Source organism: Trachurus japonicus, chromosome 21 (genome assembly GCF_045865225.1).
Source record: "Trachurus japonicus isolate A0001 chromosome 21, Traja_1.0".
Lineage (NCBI taxonomy): Eukaryota > Metazoa > Chordata > Actinopteri > Carangiformes > Carangidae > Trachurus > Trachurus japonicus.
Window position 1 is genome coordinate 22564633 of NC_140927.1, and position 22331 is coordinate 22586963.

General features: G+C 41.1%; 1 protein-coding gene and 2 long non-coding RNA genes across 6 annotated transcripts; all 3 read left to right on the forward strand.

Annotated features, from left to right (window-relative positions):
• Nucleotides 1-2: 2 nt before the first annotated feature.
• LOC146965250 (uncharacterized) lies at nt 3-1611 on the forward strand. The gene is made up of 3 exons (XR_015034631.1): nt 3-161; nt 519-608; nt 976-1611. It is a non-coding gene; the product is annotated as an uncharacterized LOC146965250 (long non-coding RNA).
• A 1118-nt stretch (nt 1612-2729) lies between these two features.
• LOC146965251 (uncharacterized) lies at nt 2730-5366 on the forward strand. Its single transcript, XR_015034595.1, has 3 exons — nt 2730-2871; nt 4270-4358; nt 5251-5366. It is a non-coding gene; the product is annotated as an uncharacterized LOC146965251 (long non-coding RNA).
• An 875-nt stretch (nt 5367-6241) lies between these two features.
• On the forward strand, nt 6242-21286 carry LOC146965252 (uncharacterized). 4 transcript variants are annotated; one of them, XR_015034594.1, is made up of 20 exons: nt 6242-6579; nt 7929-8056; nt 8600-8697; nt 9577-9892; nt 11747-11901; nt 12767-12904; nt 13000-13033; nt 14298-14525; nt 14632-15116; nt 15662-15789; nt 15945-16061; nt 16163-16279; nt 17340-17435; nt 17534-17748; nt 17863-17909; nt 18021-18064; nt 18457-18525; nt 18610-18760; nt 18857-20153; nt 20190-20637. XR_015034594.1 is itself a non-coding variant. In XM_085764876.1 (19 exons), exons 1-19 carry the CDS (start codon nt 6299-6301, stop codon nt 18989-18991), a joined length of 2982 nt encoding a protein of 993 aa, XP_085621002.1. In that variant the 5' UTR covers nt 6242-6298; the 3' UTR covers nt 18992-21286. The 4 variants fall into 4 exon arrangements, 3 of the variants coding, with proteins under 3 accessions (XP_085621002.1, XP_085621004.1, XP_085621005.1); XM_085764876.1 differs by having other exon boundaries at nt 18857-21286; XM_085764878.1 differs by having other exon boundaries at nt 9580-9892; nt 18857-21286.
• Nucleotides 21287-22331: the final 1045 nt, after the last annotated feature.

A 22331-nucleotide genomic window follows, 5' to 3' on the forward strand; every position in this document is an offset into this window, starting at 1 on the left:
TTGGTTATTGTTGTGCTTGTTCATATGTAACAAGGAACCTCTTTATAAACGCTGCTGGTACTGAAGATATTCAGAAATCCGTGGACTTCCTGATACGAACAAGATTGTCTTTATCCACAGAGGGAACCAGGAAATAAACATGGTCTGACTGATAATAAAAGGTATGTCGTTTTCTGTGATTTGTACGCAGTAGTAACCGCGACCAACATTGTTTTCCTTCGTGTTACTGCATGTAAACAGGTCTATTTTAAGTGAGTGTTAACTCCTCTTCACACTTGTGAAATGTAGATCGTAGCTACTTTCTTGGTTATGCCTATTTTAAGATACGTTTCAGGGATAGTGTTTATGCTACTACATTCATTATGAAAGCTAGGCTATATTTACAAACTTGTGTATTAATAGACGTTTGATAGACATTCATTTTGTTGATAGGTAGGAGTTGGTATTGACTAATCAATAAGTTATTGATTATTACTAATTTACAGTGTGTTTTGCTATGTTTTTGTTCCACATCTCAGCTAGCATCTACGTGGTGAGGAAGATCCGGGCTTCCATTGCTGATGGAGAGCAACCTGAGAAGCCCATCATAACACCATGTAGTGCTACAGGTAAGACAATAGGAATAGGCTATTACAGCTTCTACTATAGAAAGGAAACAAAAGGAAGACTGATGGATAAATAAATACCACCATGGACTCTGTTTAAACTCTAATGATCTTCTCAAATTGGCAGCTTGTTTATGACTTTGCAGAGCCATTATACTCTTGATTGACATTTGAATGCAACTAAATTTACATCCTTTGTTCTGTAACCTGCTTAAACATCATTATTGTTCTTAACTTAACTTTCCTTCAGCCATTATGTCACGAAGATTAGGGGTATTATTAGAGGTAAAGAGAGTGTACATGGAGGCTTATGGAGGAGCATTATGCAGTATGTCACTGACTCACCTGTTTTTTTTTCTTTTCTAATTAGCTGAAAGGAGAGCGCTACGTGGGTCAAAAGGAGACACCGCACTTATGTCAGCAGAAGATGTCGGTGGAGCAGCAGGCACGGGGACATCCTCAGAGACAGCTGTGCAAAAATGCGGCTCCTCCTGACGTTAGAGATCATGCTGGACACTCACTAGGACTGTGGTCATCTCACTGGAAAATTATAGTTTTTTATCTTCGAGGCAATAATTAACTGCTATGGATGAACTCTCACATGTACATTATCATACACCCCAATGGACTGTTAATTGTGTTAAACAGAAGTGAGAAAACACTTTGGATTTAGTTATTCCAGTGAAGAATGTCTCAGTCAAGTGTCAATGCTGCATTCAAGTGCCCAGCTGCCGATGACTCACATTTAGGCCTTTGTCACAGCAGACATTTTGACTTACCACAGCATTAAACCAATAGTCCTGCAAGGACAGAAAACAAAGGAAACAACAAGAACTTGAATGTAATTCTGAGAAATTAATTGATTTGTCCAAATATAATATGTGACAAAGGCCTATGTTTATACTCTATGCTGCAGTGTTTGATAGCCAACTCGTCAACCTCTCTCCAGGGGCTGAGAAGGCCTGATGTTTCTGCTGTTGTATCAATAAATGAGGAAAAAAAAGTTGCCAGTGTCATGTATATGTACGAAGTAAGTTGTCAAAAGGATAACAAAAATGGCCACGCAAAGCCTTGTGTTTTTTTTTGTAGATGGCAAATAGACTCATTTCTGACACTTTTTGCAGCAGGAAAAAGCACATGTGTAACTACAGTATCAGCATTTATGATGATTTAGTGCCACTAGAATATCCCGCAATGGGAACATAAATTCATGAGCTGTTTTTTGTTCTTTATTAAGATACAATTTGTATTAAACATGTAGGTCACTCTACTTTTGGATCAGATAAATTGACTTTTCTACAATTTTCATAGGAAAATATGTGTGGTTTGGGCCCATAGAACAACAGATACAACCAATTGCATATTTCATGATCAAGAAGTTAATTTGGGATTTATTTTGTTTATCTTTAGCATTAGTCTCTCATGCTTTAATAATTGACTGTTCTGTTCATTGTGAGGAATAAAATAGATAAATTGTGCATATTTTAAGCTAAAAATGTTAAATTTTATACATTTGTGTATGCACTTCCATATTCAACAATATGGAGTTGCTACCATGCCCCACCCTATCAGCCATGATGACAAAACATCATGTACTAGCTTGACGCAATGACATTGACAACTGCTAACCATATGATTTAATAGTGAATAAAACAGTGATTCAAACTTGGTAATTTTTGATCAGGACAGTATGACAAAAATACAGCTCATGAAAAAAAAAGCTTCTTTCATACCTCTATGTCTTCTCTATTCTTGGTGGGCAGAGGGTCTAACTGTGCGTGTGCAGTGTGAGTGTCAGCCTGTTTTTGATTGGAGAAGTACGGTAATACAACCATAATTTGCATATATTTCCAGAACCAAAATCTGAAAAATGGATAAAGCTACTTTCAAAATTCTTGTTTTATTTTGTTGACATAGTCAGAAGTTTGTGGGGATTTTGGATATCTCTTTTTATCACTCTGTAAATGAGAAAATACTGTCACCAGCCCTAAAAATACAAATATCGCCATGTTTTTAGGAGTAAAATGTTGTATAAATCAGGCTGTGAATGATATATCAACAAACCCCCATTCTGGGCGTGCTTCACTTTGGCTTTTTACTCTGTAGTGCACTTCCGCCGGAAGTTGCCCAGGAATATTGACGCGCTTATTAGTACAAAATCAGACCCAGCGAAATGTGTTCCTGGATGTTGCTAGAGACGTTTGTGGGGAAGTAGTTGTTTATATTTTCCTGAGACCATTAAGACGAAGTGAAGTCCCAGCCTGAGGTGAGTCCTGGCTGTCCCGCGTTCATGCAGCATCTCGAATAACGTAGCAATAACGTGGCTAACTATACCGGGCTAATGCTACTAACGTTAGCTAATCTGGGTTTCGTTTTTTGTTTTGTTCAGGTGGTTAAGTTTCCCCTTAAAAATCTAAACAAGCGGTCGCTATATAAGAGTGTGCAAAGGAAACGAGGTATAATAATGGGTGTGCAGGGGAGGGGAGCAGGCAGCCTGTTGGTTGCTGTTGTGGAGCACAGAGGCCAGCTACATGCACAAAAGAAACATCTTCAGTGGTGGTGGTTGCTAATTTTGGTAAAGTGAGTCACACGTCGTGGTTAAATGCAAATTTGCGCTTTAACACGCAACACCACATGTTTTTTTTTTTAGGACGTCGCTCGTGGAGTGTGAAAAGAACAGAATGAATAGAAAATAATTTCATCCGGTCCGACTGCAGCAGATGGTGCCTTGTGCAAAAATACAAAACAACACAAACTTATTTTGTACTCATCATGTAATAACATACTCTGCACAGTTAGTTCAAATATTATCGCAATAGCAACTTAGTGCAGCATCCAAAATGACGCAGCTGCACTGTTTTGATAAAGCTAACAAGATGTCACACTAAGATAACCACCTATAAAGGAAGCAGCATGTGGCCACAGACAGGCCCTGGCCTACAGATCATGTTATCATGGTACAGATACCAGGAAATCATTTTTTAATTATATAAATTCGCCCAGTAAAAAAGAATTGCAAAAACAAAAAAAACTTTTTGACAACACGGATGTTAGTTGTGTTTTTGTTGTTATGCAAAGGATTGCATATTTCTCCATTAATGATTGTATTCATTTTAGAACATTCAGTAGACTTATGTTTACATCTTGTTAGTGCGTTTGTGCTTGTTGGTGATTATTTCTTACATAACCTTTTTTTTAAGTATATATTTTTTGGGCTTCTCATGCCTTTATTGGGTAGGACAGTTGAGAGAGACAGGAAATGGGGAGGCAGAGACAGGGGGAATGACATGCAGGATAGGGCCACTGGAACCGGGGCCACCTGCAGTGAGGACTATAGCCTCAACACATGGGGTGGATGCTCTACCAACTGAGCTAAACACTGCCCCATTTCTTACATAATCTTGTTGTTAAATAGGGATTTTAAATGTTCCTTAAAAAAAAAGATTATCAATATCTTATCAATGATGTGCAGAGGTGAAGTGATGAACGGCAGAATAGTAAGCAGTTATTTATATAGTTGATTACCGGTAACTGTCTTATGAATGTTATGATTATTCGCATATTGCTCAACCCTTCTGTTGACATTTCCTTTTTTCATTTCATTTACCTCTGTAGGATATGTGCAGTCTAACCTGATGTCATTCTCTGTATGCGTTTCTTGCAGTCTTCTTGCTGTGCCTTACCAAAACAAAGACCATGATGGAGCGAAGAAGAGCCTTAACACTCCCATTCAATGTTAATAAAGATACCTTGGTAGGTATAACCTTTTTTTTTAACGTCCACAATTTTCATGGCATATATGATGTTTGTTAACGTATAAGGTTTTAATGTGCAATATGGATCCCTTCCCATCCTGGGGAGATGCTGTGGTGATGCTTTCTCTATAGCTGCTGTTTTAAAAAATGTGCTCACAAAGCTCATTGTGAACTGGGATTCCTTGGTGGCTGCACTCTGTGGTTGCTTGCTCTTACATAGGCTTCTTCCTGCAATTGCTATATTGCTGAATTCTTTCAATCAGTAGGCACATGAAGAGATAACGGTGAAGGCAGGACAGTTTACACTTCAAGCTTATCAGAATATTCTGCATAATCAAAGCTGCTACCTTGCTGCTGCTATGCTACAGTTTTTCCATTATAATATGCTACAGGGGCTTCATCCAAAGTATCTTCATTTCCATTATCAGCTTTCTAGTTAAATGGTTTGTCGTTAAATCCAGAAAATGGCGAAACCTGCCTGGTTTTGGTCAACAAAATAGCTGTTGATCAATCATTTGTTTAACGACTGACCATTTAACTGACTATTGTTTCAATTTTAGCGCCTCATCTGTAAGCATAAACGTAATAAATAATCTCAACCTCATGGATTACAGATTAAAATTGCAAGCTTGGCTCTGTCCGTAGTTGCTCATGTGTGGACACTTGCCTCCATAATGTGCATGGTAACTAACCATCCTGTGAATTTTAGATGGAAAATCCACTCAAAATCCCCATCACATGTCTCTCATCACAGTGTGAGAAGTTAGACAGACAGGTACAGCAGCATTTTAGCTCTCTGTTTGACCATATGAACAAATGTTATGGTGATCACATTGCTCTTCGTAGATTATTACCAGCGAGACTCAGACAAGTTCCTTCCCTGTCCACAGGTTCCCTGGAACGCAATTGCAGGTGTCAAGCTCAGAAATCATCATCCGCCTCATAAAAATGGATCTGCGGTGTTTGACAAACAAGCAACCAAAATCTATTCAGATATAATCAGGTGAGTGAAACTTTCTGACAAAGAAGATTTGACAGAGAAGCCTATTGATGGCCGAACTGGACCGTGTTATTCTTTTTGTAGTCCGTTGCAGTTTCCTAAACTCTCACAAGATGGGGTAGTCACCTTGCAAATCAAGTCTTATGGAGGTGATTTACACCTTTGTTTTATTTTGTTATTCTGTGCCATTACATTGATAACATCAAATAAACCAAGGGAATTAAGGGAAAGAACAGTTCAAAGGTTATTTTTCTATGCTAAATGGCTGTGTTCTTTCCTGTCTTAGTGTATGGTAAAAGTACAGGTACTCCTTTGTTTTCATTGCTACAGTGTTAGCGAGTGAGCGGTTTGGCATAGGCTATATAACATTTCCATTTTTTGGTCCACAGTAAAATGCTGTTTAGCTAAAAAAACTGAAAGTGGTTGTAGTTGAACTAATGAATTCTAGTTTTCTTTTTCTTTTTAAAGTATATTTTTTGGCTTGTCATGCCATGTATTTGATAGTACAGTTGAGAGACAGGAAATGAGGAGGCAGAGGGAGGGGGAATGACATGCAGGAAAGGGCCGCTCGATGCAGAATTCGAACCGGGGCCGCCTGCAGCGAGGACTTTAACCTCAACACATGGGGCGCCTGCTTAACCTCCTGCACCACTTGGCGCCCCATGAATTCTAGTTTTCAAGCAGCAAACATGAAACAACCATTCAAGATGTTTCAGTACTTGAATGTACAGTATTCGTTTTGCACAAGCTTTCTCAAGCTGCAGTGTTTAAAGGAAACATGGCTTATAAGCAACGTGACTCAACACCAACTTATCATGACCACGCACATGTCTTATCTGCACCAGCAGACCCCTCCCTGTCGATCAGCTGTGAGCCAGAATACCTTGATGGCGCAGCATGTCGCAGAGAAGACGCCGATCTGAGAAGATTGTGAACAAATGTTTCTCTATTTCTCGTCCCGTAGGAGGAAACCACATCTGGTCCTGACAGATGTCCTGACGACAGAGTTGGGAAAGAACTACATGGAAAGGATCAAACAGAATCCTACCCGGGGAAACAAAGGACAAATGTCAAGTACGCGGAGGGAGAGTGGTCGGTGCAGAGAGGAACCTGTGACCTGCAGAGAGAGAAGATCCAGCCAGAGGGAGGTCAACAGTGATAAGAATCAGACTTTAACCCCTAAACACAACCAGAGGCCCACCACCCCAACCCCGCCACGGTAGGAAGACACTGTTAAAGGACTAATCAGAGGCTTTTTTTTAATTGGAAATAAGTTGTTGCCTGTTTTGTGAGAGCATAAATCAAAGGCCAGAGCCAGCAGCCACTAAAGAACTACACAGAAGATGAAATGGTTTGCTTGTGTCTGTCCACTTAAAGAGGAAGTATGCAAGAGTTTTACCTTGATTAAACGGCTTTGGAGTAATTGTGGTGGTTAAATGACTCTCGTCACGTCTCTTGGCCGAGAACCAACTAAGATCAGCGCCTCCGACCCGGTGTCAAAGCTCTTGTCTCCGCGGCACCACGACACAAACACGCCCCGTAATCTATAATCTCTTGTTTTTGACAGATGAGACTACACAAATATTGTAAATCGTATATGATACATAACGTTATCCAAAGCTCCATGGATTGCCTTCTCGCTGGCTTCGTTGAAAACAAATGCACATGGCCAGGCAGGAGGAGCGTTAGCAAAACAGCAAAAGAGCGACCAGACTTGCATAGTTCCCCTTTAAAAGAAGTGACTGTGCCTGGTCAAGAAATAAGTCTTAACCTCCATATATGTAGTTTTCTCCTCAACCCCACAACATGGAAGCCAGTTCACTGCAGAGAATTAGGTTCACTCAGTGCATGGTTAAATCAGTTTCTTGCACTGGAACCATTACTTTTGTTTTTAAATGAAAAATTCACATCTATGGAGCCCAGAAATTTTACAGCAAGATCAGGCTTCTGCACACGACGATTACTTTAATTCTGACGCCTTGCAGCATCGCTGTAGTAATAATAATCCCATAGATAGATGACTCCTGTAGACAAAAGGAGCACCTGACTGATTAATGAGTCTCACTTGCATGAAACACCCCTTGGCTCATTTTATTGTTAAAAAATGATTTTAGTTGTAGGCCGTCTTCTCTGTCAGACATTTGATGCTGCAGTGGTATTTCCTCCAGAAACAGACTAAACTTCGAAAGTCAGGATAGTGTGGGAGGTGTTTTTTTTAATAATGAGCAAAAAATGGCCACAAAAGCAGGGGGAGGTATTTTTTTTATTCGTGTAATTTCATCTATTTGTTTTTGGTTAGTTTAACCAGAAATGACCTTTTAATGGTGTTTGGCTGGACCGGCTGCATCCTTGGCTCCCTGTATTTTCCATGCTGAAGGCTTGATTTTTATTTTTAACAGAGGGATTTCACAGCTTGAGATTCTGCTTTAGATTTTAGTTTTTTTGTGTTTTGATATTTCGCGATCATACAGTTTTTGTATTTACACATCATTCCTTTGACTGACGTTTTACGGTACTAAATTTGGGTTTGTGAAAAATACATAATCTCTTTTCTGTCGTGTCCTTTAGATCTCGACTCAAGAGAAGGTTGCAGAACGCCAGTGACGAAGAGGACAAAGACAAAAGCAAAGATATTGAGGAGGTGATAATAGGGAAGGACAAGGGAGCGGACTGCAGCAAATTGGCAGGAGTTCTAGGTGGGTAAACACATGAAGAATTCAGATACACGGTTATTGATGTAATGCTAATCTCCACCTCTGTTGTATTTCACCATTATTCTGATGGTGTTAGCCTTGAATCAATCATTTGTCTTACTCAGTGGGAAGCGTCGCCCGTCCCTTTTGTCCACTCTCCTCTGACCTTGCTGAATGGTTTCTCTCACGTGTCCTTTAATACAAGGATTCATCCAGTTCGGGAGCTTCATTGACATTCCTGTCCTGGCCTCCATATTGAAAGTACAAATGCTGCACTGAACACCACACAGTGCACGCCGTTATTCCCCCATGTGTGTATCCGTGTTCATACTTTAGCAATTTGTTTTTTCCTGTCCTTGTAGGACACATGTGAGGATACACGTGAACACGGCTAAGGACATTTTCTGTCCTAGTAGGGAGATTATTGTCATTTCCATAACACTGGAACGCAGCACAAGTCTGGAATTAGTGCCATCTATCCTAGTAAGACGCTTTTATGGTTGTATCAGGATGATTGGTCGATCGTTGTTTCTTTGTGTCCTATAGATTGCGGGGTGTCTGTGAGCTGGAAACCAGCCGAGGATGCAGAGAGCATCAAGGACAAGTGGACCGATGCAGAAAAAGAACAACAGCAACACAGTTTGGTGAGTGCTGCGCGGGGTCAGAGTCAAGATTTCAAAACTCAAACGCATCCCCACACTAATCAAATCTCAGACTTAGCTCAGCCCTTGATTGTTTTTTTTGTCCTGTCATGACAGTAATCTGACTTGGCAATAATTTCCGCAAGACTCCGACATCAAGTCTGAAATTAGTGCTGTCACTTTGAAGAACATCGCAAATACATGTTTAGAAAAATATGAATATCCAGCAAAACGTTTTAAAATTGAAAACAGTGCCGAGCAGATGAATAATTATTTTATTTATTTTATCAAAACCAATAAGTAGAAGCAAAAAACCCCACATCTGACGATCTTAAATCTCTTTTCACATGATTTTAAGTCTTCATGTCTCTCATGTTATTGAACATTGAACATTTAAAGGGACAACGAGGAGTTTCTATTTGGTTATAAAAAGTCTCACGTTAATGTGGATGAATCTCCGCTACCCACACTTGTTAATGGGCCCATTTTCGATAAATATATCGTTTTGTCTCTATCGTTATTTTGTTATTATTAGTGGTGGTGGAAATGCTGGTCGAGCCGACTAGCGTTTCTTTAATTTCGGTTGTGGCGAGTCATGAGAATAACGCCGCCGAATCGCTGTTTATGGTCGGAACTACGACAGTATGTGATCGTCTTTGAACCTCTGATTTTAATTCTTGATGAATGAAAACATGAGTCTGTCTTGCGCCGGTCAAAGAATTTCACGGTGCGCGCGGAGGCTCATAAATGTAGTGTGAAAACACTTCGCTTTTCCAAAACTCCTCGTTGTCCCTTTAACTATATTCTGTCTTCAGCGTGAATTGTGACGTGACTTGGTGATTACACAACAAAAATGATGCGCTCTGTCCTGTTTTGTTTCAGCAGAAGAGGAGAAAAAAGGAATCCCAGGGATCCCAGTGCAATGGATCAACTAGCCCCAGGTTGCACGAGCGCGAGAGTGTGCTTTGCCTCACTAGAGAAGATGGAAGAGACACGGGACCGGCCGCTGCACGTCGTAGTCTGAGAGGAAGGGAAGAGGACGGAGTTGTCGTGGAGAACCTGGAGCATAACATTGTACAGTTCACAGTGGGAGGAGATGATAAAACTGCAATTCTGGTCCCAATCATCAGTCCCGTCACTGAGGCTGGAGACTCAGCTGAACAAAGTCAGGACACCACAACCAAGTCTACTGATCCAAGTGAGTACACAAACACAGGAAGACGGATACTAGACGAGCCTCTAACTTTACTGAAGAAAGTTAGACGCTGTGTGTTGAGTATGAAAACAATATACAGTATAGACAAAACCCAAGAAAACATCTGGTTTGAAATGATCTGGCCTCTGTTTTTGAAGAAGCCACTAGAGAACAGACATACTAGCTTCACATATATTCAGGACTCGCTGCCACTCAATTTGAAGGAAGAAGGTGGTTTTTAATAGAGCTTGAATGGCAATGGATGTTTTCGGCTGATGCTCATAATATCAGTGTTTTACTAACAAACAAACAAAAGACAACAATTTACTTGTATGTGTTTGATTCTTTAGGTAAACATCAGTCAAACATTTCTGAAAAATATCATCTATCAGATTTTTTGTTTGATTTGCTGATATAGGGCACTACCGTAAAACTTCAAATAATGGCCGAGTCCCAAATTGCCGCCAGTCCCAATTAACCGCCGGGTGTAGCAAAATATTTTTTATATTAAACGCCCATCCCAAATAAACGGCGAGACACCTCTGGGCTGGTTGCTCCTGCCCGGTCTGTCCACTCCTCTCATCCGCACTTCAGCACCTGTCCTGGGCTGCACCGTGTCGGCTCGGCTCGGCTCGGCTCGGCTTGCTCCTCTTTTTAAATGACTTTACTCCTTTTAAAAGTAGCGTAAACAGCCTACTGTTCTCTGATTACTCATACGCGTATTTAGTTAGGCTATACGTTGCATTATTAGGCCTACTTCATTCATTCAATCAAAAAAAAAAAAAGGACGGTGGTGCGAGCCAACACAGGTGCTGAAGTGTGGGAGTGGAGAGACTGGGCGTCCGCAGGGTTTTTGCAACTTGCGGCGGATCAAGAAGGGCGGAGGACTGACATGACGGGGGGTCTCGGTCTCCTGGTACCTGTGCGGGCCAGGACGGCGGAGGTCAGCGAGACCGAGAACGAGTCCGCCCTGGCTGTATTTACAGTAATGCCTTGAGAAACGCACGTACCATTCCACCACCGCCTGCCGCCACAGAGTGAAGCCTCTTTCCCCAGAAGGAGGTCCAGGTTGAACACTATTAATAAACGCAGGTCCCAAATAAACGCATTACGGTAATTATTAATCAATACTGGCTGGATAAGCTTATGTGGTAAATGTTAATGAGCTGAATTTTCTGTATGCGAGTGATTCCTGTGGGTGGTATGATGCAGGTGCTACTCACCTCCTGAACAGTGGAGCAGGATGAGTCATGGTGAGGATGTTGTTTTCTGTAACACTTCGCTCCGAAACAGGAAACAAGTGAACGAGTGTGAGCAACATTAAAGAAAAAATGTCTACTGTATTTTTTTTTTTACCTTGGAAACTGCAGTTTCACTAAAACATGCATGGCTAATTTAACTGCAATGTTTTTTCTTTTTAACTTAATTTTTGATCTGCTTCTCATGGTCCCTCCTCAGTGATTGGATGTAGTCGGCGACTTTGATGCTAAATCAACTTGAACCTTTTTTCATTCTCAACTTAATGATGTTGTATGACGGTTACAAAATAAACTAATTTTTATTGGATAAGCATCTGTTTGGTATTCACATCTTTTGTAAGTTTGTCTTAAACCCACTTTTTGCAGCTTTTGTGGACGTGTCCTGCATCTTATTAACTACTGTCCTTCCTCTTTTCACACCATCCACCTGTGATTTCTAGGATTACTACTACTCCTGCTCCCGTACAAAGCCCATTAGACTTCCTTCAGGCGGTGTCAAATAAGGACATGAATGTGCCTGCGACTGTGCTCGTCTGTGAGCCTTATTTCCCAGTAAAGACGTCCCACTGATGTGTTCATCCTCCTGCTTGTGTTTCAGTCGTGCTTTCCAGTGATGAGGATGACGAGAGCGGAAATGTTCCCAAACACCGCCGCCCTTCGATCCACAGACAAGAAGACTCAGTGATACAGAGACAGTCTTCATTGGAGGCTTTGGTGGAGCAGCAAAAAGCTTCTGGCATACAGGACATACAGGTTGGCATATGTCCCCATTGATCCACATCTCCTCAATGCAAAAAAACAAAAACAACCGATTTTAAAAATGATCTCAATTTTGCATTTGATGTTGAGAATTTAGTTTCCTCAAAGGGTTACGGACTCTGTGCCTTTTTACATCACACATAGGAAACAACCTTGCACAGGTTTCTAAACCGAGCTGAGTTAATGCCCAGATTAACATGACATCACAAGGGGTGTTTTAGAGACATCATGCAGGGCCTAAGGTTTTACTTCACTCCAGGGGGTCCTGCTTACCACCCTGCTAATTGACTGAAACAAATGAGAGAATACTTTGCCTCAGTAACAGCCACTTCATTTGTGCCTGACTCGCTGAGATTAGAACAGACACAAGTCATCTCAGGGAAAAATGTGGAATAAATTATCTGGGAAAAATTAGGTTATTCTCAGTATATTCTCCATTTTTCCAGTTCTTACATTGTAATTTTATGCTGCACACTTCAGAACGTGAACGAAACAAATATGGTGGTCCAAACTGGTCCAAACAATGCAAACAAAATTAATTATGACAACTATTATGATACAAATATGAAAATGGTAAAAGTACATAAATGAGGAAACAATGCACAAAACAAAGCAGCAGTCGTTCCTGCCTCTGCCACATGATGGCGCCAACATGAGGAATTTCCAAATCCTGCACACGTTGGGTCTGGAATTTTGAAATGGGGGAAAAATAACTTTCTCACAATTGAATCATTGTAAGTTTTGACCATATTACATGATCCTACTGCTGGTTTCTGCATCGGTATTGTTGCACTGTTATGTTGTCCACACACTGTGTTTGCGCCAGTTTCCATAAACTGTTTGTGTGTGTCTGTTGCAGGTGCTGCAAGTAGTTGAAGAAAAGCCTGTTCGTTCATTTGTGATTCCTGCTCCCAGGATCGACTTCTCCTGCATGAACGTGGCCTTCTCCTCCCTGTACTGTGGAGAGTACTGTGGGAAGTCCAACGGAGAGATCATGGTAGGCGAGCCACAAACATACACATCATCAGGTGTTCATATCATCACTCCAGGACGTGAAATGCAACTTAATACCTTGCTCTCCTTTTTTGACAGGTGGGAGACCAACAAATCAGCATCCCACTGACAGGTAAACACGTGTTTGTTTGTAACCACTGAGGTAGAATTACAATGTTTCCAGACACGCTGCGCCCCCGCCCCGTGACCTTTGGTCTGGATTGTACAAACTCTGACCCATGAGAAACCCCGTCTCGTCTTATTTTACTCCCACTGTCCTGTCTGCACACTATTCTCCCTCAGCTTACTGGTCTATTTCAGAAAGTAAAGTGTTTGTGTGGGTTCTTGGATTAGACCCTCAGGGCCTTAGTGCACTGTCGCCTTTGACCCTGAGAAATCGCTCATTTAAAGAACTAAGTTAGTTATTCTGTGACTTAATGTGTATGTAAGAACAAATCAAGTCTTTCTTTGGCCTTCAGAACGGTTCAGAAGAGTTTTAGCAAAGGTATGTTAGTAGCATACTGTTGATAAATCCAATTAACTGTATGTTGATTTTCCATAAGCACTTGTGATAGCATCTTTTGATTGAAACCAAATTATTAAAATCTCAAACTTAGAAAAACTTAGAAATTTGGGTTTGTTTGGTATCTGCAAAACTAACAGAGGAGAAGGGATGTTGCACACTCGTAGCCTTAGATGCAAAATGATTTAATAGGATCGTATAAACAATCCTTTTTGTTTTGATTTATACAATCCTATTAAATCGTATCTGCAAACCTCTAGTGCTAATTGACAAACATTAGCATGGTAACAGGCTAAGCTAAGATGACTAAGCTTCTGTCTAATCACCTGCTAAATATCAGCAGGTTAAGAGTATGTAGAAATCTTTGATTTCTGTGCTTAAAGGGACAACGAGGAGTTTTGGAAAGGGAAGCGTTTTCACACTACATTTATGAGCCTCCGCGTGCACCGTAGAATTCTTCGACCGGCGCAAGACAGACTCATGTTTTCATTCATCAAGAATTAAAGTCAGAGGTTCAAAGAGGTTCAGTTACCGCCATAGTCCCGACCATAAACAGAAATACGGCGGCGTTATTCTCATGAGCGTCCGTGAAACCATTAATTAAAATAACAAAATTACGATAGAGACAAAATGATATATTTATCGAAAATGGGCCCATTAACAAGTGTGGGTAGTGTAGATTCATCCACATTAATATGAGACTCTAAATCTTTGTTTAGGTGACTGTAGTGGGAACTCTGGAGCATCAATAGACAGAGGCTTAAATTTGCAGGGAAAGGGTCTGACTGTGTTTGTGGAAGTTGATGGGATGCTTTTGCTGTATCCCTACACACTGACCTGACTTCCTCCTCCTCCTCCTCTTCCTCCTCTCCAGACATGACTGAACAGGTGGAGGTGATGTTAACGTTGGAGCGAAAAGAGCTGAGGAGGTACAGCGTTTGGGAGCATCAGGAAATGGTCATGCGGGAGCTTTTCTTTGAGGAGACTGACAATCCGTTTCCTGAAGCCGCCCTTCTGTTATGTGTGTCACAAACTGGTGCTGCTGCCACACAGAGACAACTCTGCAAACTGTGTGCCAAACAACCACCAACCACAGACCCTGGTGAGACTGCTGTATTTCATATTCAGTATTGTTTGGTGCCTTAATAATTTTAATCTAAATCGACATGGTGCATGATGTTGCTGTTGTGATGTCTTTATTTCAACAGACAACGCCAGTCCCTTCATCCTGCTGACACTGAGAGATCCTCTAGAGGGAATGGAGGGGGCTTTATTACGATCTCTCCTGGACATTGATTGTCTCAACAGCCTGACTGAGTCTGCTGTAACCACCAGCGAAGATAGATTCAGTTACTGGGAGGACATCAACGCTCCTGTTCTTACTCTGGATAACAGCATAGAGCTGATTAAACGAACTGGACTCGATTCACACCTGCTGTCTCTGCTGGGGCTGGAGGCCACGGAGCCCAAACTGAACACGCAGGAGGAGGAGGAGGAGGAGGAAGAAGAGGAGGAGGAAGAGGAGGAAGACTTCAATTCTGAAATAGAGGAAAACACACTACACAACCAGCTGGAGGTTGAGCCTCATAAAGAGACGGCCGTGGAGCTGGAGACGGCACCAGCGCAAGAGACAGAGACGCAGCTCAAACCAGAGGAGGATAAGAAAGAACAAGAGGTCGAACATCCCACTGAGGTAAATGGTCACCAAGCTTTCTGGCTTTTGGCTGCATATGTTCTTTGTTGTCTGACTACCAATCAGGGTGATCTTTCTTCTTCCTATTTGAGTCATTACAACTTCCAGAAAAGTGAAAATGTAAAGAAATAGAATAGAAGAAAGATAGGAAATGCGTGTGAATGCTGAAAGCAGCTGAATGTCATTGCTGAAGAACTTGTTGAAACAATGCTGAAATAACAGAAAAATTGCTAAGGCTAAAGCTTAAACTTGAAGGCTGACAGATGAATGTCTTTCTATGGGCAAAAAGCAGTGGAAATGTTAAAAAGGTAGAATACATTGTTGAAATACTGCATGTGTAACAGTTGAAAGAAAGAAAGAAAGGAAGAAAAAGACAGAGAGAGAGGGGTAGAAAGAAAGAAAGAAGGAAGTAAAAAGACAGAAAGGGGGTAAAAAGAAAGAGACAGAGAGAGGGGGATGGATAGTTAGAAAGAGGTAGATAGATAACAATATAATTACAGTGTGTGTTTTTGGTGTTGTGATATAAATCTCCTCTCCCTCCACAGGAGAAAAAGAAGGAGCCCACTCCTGCATACACGCTGTGCCATCGTCGAACCAGAGGATCGTACTCTGTGTCCCTGTGTAAACCAGACTCTGGGTGGGCCAAATTCAAACACCAGGGGCTGCCCCGCAGGCAAGTAACCTGCATTATTCCACCTGGGACAGCCATCTGAGTCCCAAATGAAGATCTGTGCTGCCACTAGAAAAACTTAATAAAATATCAGGGACAGGCTTTCGCTCCAAATTCAGACGACTCGTATTGATTTCTCTCTTTCCTCCCATATTCAGGTTGATCCAGTTTCCTCCTCCTCCGCTCAAAGGAGGCATAACTGTCACAATGGAGGACCTGCAGCGCCTTGACAATGGGCAGTTCCTCAATGATGTCATCATCGATTTTTACCTCAAGTAAGCCGCACACTTTTAACTAAAAGTCTTTCATATTTACTCTGTTCATTCACAAGTTTGTGGAGAAGAAACCCACTTTTGAACCGACTGTGTTGTAACAGGTACCTCCTCCAGAACGTCTCTGCCGCTGTGGCTGAGCGCACGCACATCTTCAGCAGCTTCTTCTACAGGCAGCTGACGCGCAGGGACAACGCCAGCGAAGGCGCCACCAGCGACTCGTAAGTAGTAGCCAGTAAAAGTTTGCACCAGTGCACCCAGTCTGCACTGGTATGTGGACCTGATCGGCTTTTATATATCACCTTAACTCTCTGCCAGGGACTGAAATGGGAGCATCACATCCCTAAATAGATTATAAACTCCCTCAAGTGCTGTGTGACAAAGTTTAGCTTTAAGCAGCGCAGGTAGACACAGACTGACCATATAGCTGCTGAGATCACGCACACCACAAACCCTGTATACGTACACATCTTGACCTCACTTGACACCAGTACACAATTAATTGGCCGATTTGAGCCTTTCTCAGACGTAGCCTTCAAACAGGTGAACTGCAGACTGGCCAGGTGTAATTTGGAAATGATGCACCTGGTTGTCCACAAGAAAAGAAAGGTTTTCACCACAAAACACTGTAGTGTTGTTGTTATCTTTATTCTATTTACTTTATCCAGGGGTTTACTGCAGTGCCGTGCTGATGTAATTTCGAATAATAAAAGTTTTATATTGTTAAACTGTAAAATGTTGTACCTCCAATATATACAGCTCTGGAAAAAATAAAGAGACCACTTTAAAATTATCAGGTTCCTCAGATTTTACTATATATAGGTATGTGTTTGAGTAAAATGAACACTTTATTTTATAAACAACTGACAACATTTCTCCCAAATTCAGCTATATTTGTAACAAGTAAACCATATTTAAGAGATCATTGCAAAAATTAGGTATGCACCAATGCAGTGACTGAACATCTGTAACAGCTGATGTTTGTTAAAGTTAGGCGAGCGAAAATGTTGTGTTTTTGTAAGTAATGTAGATTGCGTTTTCCTTAACACAAAAAATAGAATAAATAACAGAAAAAACATCGGTACCAGCATCGGCCACCGGCCAAATTGTTATTTTAAACATTGGTATCGGTATGGGCGCAGCATTTCCCAATCGGTACATCCCTGCAAAAAAATATTTGTTTATGTAAACTTGAGGAATATCACGTGCATTTATATGTGTATGAAACATGTGAAACATTATTCAAAACATGTCCCTGTCTGTATTTTTCTGTGTCTCCAGGTGTCAGAGGCAGAGGCGACACCAACGGGTGAAGACGTGGACACGCCATGTGGACATCTTCAAAAAGGACTTCCTGTTTGTTCCTGTCAATCAGGAGTGAGTTAAATATAATACGACTGAGAGTTAAATAGATTTTTTTGTTTGTTTGTTTGAAATATGTCATTACATATCATATTGCTCTGTTGTCTGTTCAGGGCCCATTGGTATTTAGTTGTTATTTGCTTCCCTGGACTGGATGAGCCCAGATTAGAGGCGTGGACCGGCCCGGCCTCAAAGGCAACAAAGAACCACAGTGGAACAGATGAGTCACAGGATCAAGAGGAGGCTCAGGGATCTAAAAGTCCCAATAACAACGACGCAGAGACACCACCTTCAATAAACCACAGTGACAAAGTGGACGCAGCGACAGGTTCGTTTGGCTTTTATGAACTAAGATCACCTTCTTCTCGTTTTTGTGCACGTTTGAAGCAAGTCTTTTGATTTCATGTCGTGATGAACGTTGTGCTTGTTTTTATGTTTTCAGAAAAGGCTCCAGAAGAATCCACCAAAGATCCACCACCTGGTCGAGTGGTAAGAAACAACACTGTCATACGATCACTATTAATTACAGTATTTTCCACTTTTATCTCACATATTTGTTCCTCCAAAACTGCCCAGTCTAATCATTTTGTTTGTTTGTAGAACTGCACGGAGAAGACCTTCCAGAAAAAGACCGTTTGCAAGAGGTGAATGTGTTGGTGGAGTCGGTGCTGTTCTGCTGCAGCACCAACCATCTGTTTCTGTTTTTCACATGATGCCCCTCAGACTGTGTGTCATAGTTACATAGTTTGCAATTAATCATATAGACCCTTCACTAGTGTGTGGACAGATACTACAAACAAAAAAGCCAGAACAGTTATCATTGTATGTAACAGTTTACATTACAGAGAGAGAGAGAACATGGCTGTATTATTTTTGGATGTCTGTAGTATTGTCCACATGTTACACAGCATCATTGAGTGCGGTTGGCTTGCAGTTTTTATGCACACTAACCTGTGTCCATGTGGAAAAGTGATCTACAATAATATGGACCCGAGCATTGAATGACAGATGCGCTTCTTCTTCTTTCTGTCTGCAGGCCGTGTATTCTCATCATGGATTCGCTCAAAGTTTCCCTTCACGAGCGAGTCTTCAAACTCTTGCGGGAGTGAGTGTGACACTTTGAATCCCTCTTTTAATCCCGCTTTTATTTATGCGTGCAAGATATTTATGTGACACATTTGTCCCTCAGGTACTTGCAGTCAGAGTGGGAGGTCCGTCGTGGCTCGACGCGGGAATTCGGTCCCGATCAGATGAAAAGCTCACACTGCCAAGTTCCCCTTCAGGACAACAGCAGCGACTGCGGCCTTTATCTACTGCAATTTGTGGAGAGCTTTTTGGAGGTAAGAGATTCTGTCTTCTTTTTTTTTAAATGTCTACTGCATCCAAAGGTATTTTAAAACATACTCACAGTGAGAAACCTCTTCTGCTCCTCTCAGGACCCTGTGGTACACTTCGACCTCCCTCTTCACCTACAACGATGGTTCCCGCGGCAGAAGGTGCGAAGGAAACGAGACGAAATCAGAGATCTGGTACTGAAACTTTACCGGCAGCAGAATCTGGATAAGAGATAGGCACATGGGGGCAGCTCGACTGCTCGGGGCGTCACATTCCTGTAGCTGATATTATAAATCACTGCTCATACTGAGCGACGGACATTTCAGCGTGATCTGGAAATACTTCCTTTTTAGATTCAGTTGTTTTATGCATTACCTTGAACAAAACATGCAAACCTCTCGCTGTCTGACGGAGTGGATATGAAGGCATCAAGTTTATTCAGACTAAACAAGTAGCTGTCGACTCAAAGAGAAATCCTTTTAGTATTAGGTCCATTATTCCTGGACATGCTCATGTCTGTACACCCCAAGACTTTTTTACTGATTGCTTTCAATGCTGCAAGGTATTTTATGAAATCCATAATTCACATTTGGTGTGATGGTGTGTGAGAGTTGAGTGCTTAGTTTTTATAAGTATATTTCAGTTTCTTTGCTGATTTTTAACCACATCCCACCGAAAGCCTCAGAAACTGGAATCTATCCCAGCAGGATTTTTCCATAAATATCCCTCTTTAGGATACAAAGAACAGGAGAGTAACTCCTTCAGTCATTCAAGGCCTCATTTACCGGCCTGTTAGTATCCATGTGCCAGGCAGGACACCTGGCAGAATGAGCTAAGACCATTCACTCATCTTCTCTCTGCAGCAAAGCCAAACTCAAACCCTATGCCACTGTGCACCTGCGACGCTGCCTGTCCCGCTCTGTACGAAAGCTAAACTTAGATCATATAGAGACACAGGAGGAGCCAGATGAACCTGCACACACTGACAGAATTAGACTAAAGCAGTATATCCAACTTGATCATTATTTTCATGATCACTTAATCTGCCTATACTTTACTTAATCGATTGATTGATGCACTGCTTGGCCCACCAAACAATGAAAAATACGTCACACTTTGATGTAGTCATAGTGCCTGTTTAGTTTGTGAATCAGACTGAAGTCCAAAGATATATTTAAGATGCCTTCACACAACCGGATGGAAAGCAGATAAATACGGTGGTCAACGCACTGAAACTTAAAAAAAAACTCAGGCAGAAAAACAAACGAAGGAAAAAAATTTTGTCAATTTGACTGCACGTGCACTGTGAAAAGAAAATCAAAACAAACGCAAAGTCAGGCCTACATCACAACAAAGGTGTTTCCATGAGACACCATTAAATTAAAAGGGATGAAACTTGTTCAATGCAGAGTTTTGACTTTTTAAGGTTAAAAGAACTGAGAAACAAGTGTGTCCCAGCAGCTCCATCACTTCTTTTATTTCCTTTTAAATTATGTCTTGGTTTTATTTCAATAATAAGGAAAACAGGAAACAATAAGATGATATTTTGCATTGAGCTCTCAGGGCCACCGTAGTTAAACCTCGCAAACCACGATTGCTAAAAATGGTTGCCATTTATTTCTCTGTTGGAGAACAAAGAGTTCAGTTAACAGACATAGAATATTCTACTGAAGCCTTTAGAAATGTTTTAGATACTTTAGATACTCTACATGATATTGAAGATTTTGCATCTTTATGCCTCTTCTGTTCGAGTGAATCCTTTAAAAGTTAGTGGCTGCTAGACTAAAAACAAATAAACTAACAGCTACAGTCGGAACTGTAGTCAAAGAGGAAACATTTTGGTAGAAAACATTGGAGCGGTTGTTGAGTGTGTGTTGTGTTCATGGAAAACACCTTTTATTGTAGCCCTGTTAATGCTTTCTTACATGGAGCATATTATTCTTCTGCATCTTTTTTCGATTGCAATTTGGAAAACAAAAAGTTGAGGGGTGCACAAATATTTGCATATCACAGTTTGATCCTAAGAGATGTTGCAGTCCAACACTGTTGATGCCTGAATTCTCAGCAAAGCTAATTATCTCAATTAGTCGACAGTCTTTTTCCCTTATGATGTCCTCAACGCCATGTTTTTTTGTGTGTGTTCTTTTTTTTTTTGGGACATAGTGATGGATGAATGTACAGGAGCTGATTCCAAAATATCTTTGGTTTCAATAGTGTAATAAAACTTCTTGACCAAACTACTTGTCTTTTGCTGGTGTTGTCTTTTACTGGTTTTCCATGTGAAACCACACAGATCGATGTATCGAGGCAAAGCCGCCGTTCAGGATGAAGTGTGGCGCGTCGACTGGACACTGTCTGGGTGTAGTCCTCCTGACTCTTGACACTGTTTTCCCCCTCTTGGTTTTGACAACAACACGAGGATTAGTGATTCATGGCTATACCAGAGACTGACTGTCTGCATTGTGAATCAGCTGATTGTTTCCTTTTGTGTGTATTAGAAATGTCCTTTTCGGCAAAAACATTTCTTTGGTTGCTCATAATCTGTCATCTTTTTTCAACTTTGTTCTTTGGCCATGAGGCTCAGTGTGGAGATGCCTGTACATTACAATGCTTGCCGATATAATCTGTTCAGAGGGTTAACATGGTCAGCTTAGGTGTATTTAATGTCTCAGTCTGTCAGATCCCTTCACAGTCTGACTGAGTAATCCCCCTCCCACTCTTGTGTGGCACTGTGCTGCAGCCGCTGCAGCATCTCCATGTTGCACATGCTTCACTGGCATCACTCCTCTAGTGAAACCGCTCTTCTAGGCCATTTACACCGACTTGGCTGCACCCGCGAGTTGTCCCTGATCTCAGGTTACAGGATCAAGTCCTCGTTGGAGTTAAACAACAGTTAAACATTGTTCAGCGAGCTGCACCACAGTGGACTTGACTGTTGAGCTCATCACCTCTGTTTTTGTAGGAATTATCAAAGTGCATGTTAAAACAGGTTGTCTTATTTATGGGTTAGAAAAGCTGAGGCAAAGGATTTTAACAATTCAACTGCAGGAGAAGATACTGGTGGTCATTTTTATGTTTTCAAAAGTCACAGATAGGCTTTGTCACACTTCAGTTGACTTTAAATTGTGTAGATGAAGATTTTACTCTCTAACTTCAAAATGTTTTAATTTAAATTAGTTAAAATTATCCAATATTTCACTAAAAGCATTTGTTTTTCTCTTTTTGCTCTTTTTGCACATGCTCAGGTTAGTGACCCCTTCAGTTGTGGCCAACCTCACTGGACTCTTAACCATGCAGAATTAAAATTCAAACAAGCAATTTTACTTGACAGAAATATTTTGCTGATCATGTTTCTGTGCTTTTGCATTAGTATGATTGTAAAAACCAGGGCTTAAACATTTCATGCAAAGTTTTCATGTGTTTCAGTGAAATTTACATTTACCACATAGATCTGCACAATATTGTTCACAGTGATCCTTTGACTTTCCCTCTAGCACCACGCCGTCACCATGAGGTTGACGCTTGTGATTTTGATTGAATTATCGCACTTGTTTGTTTCTTTGAGTAACATAATCT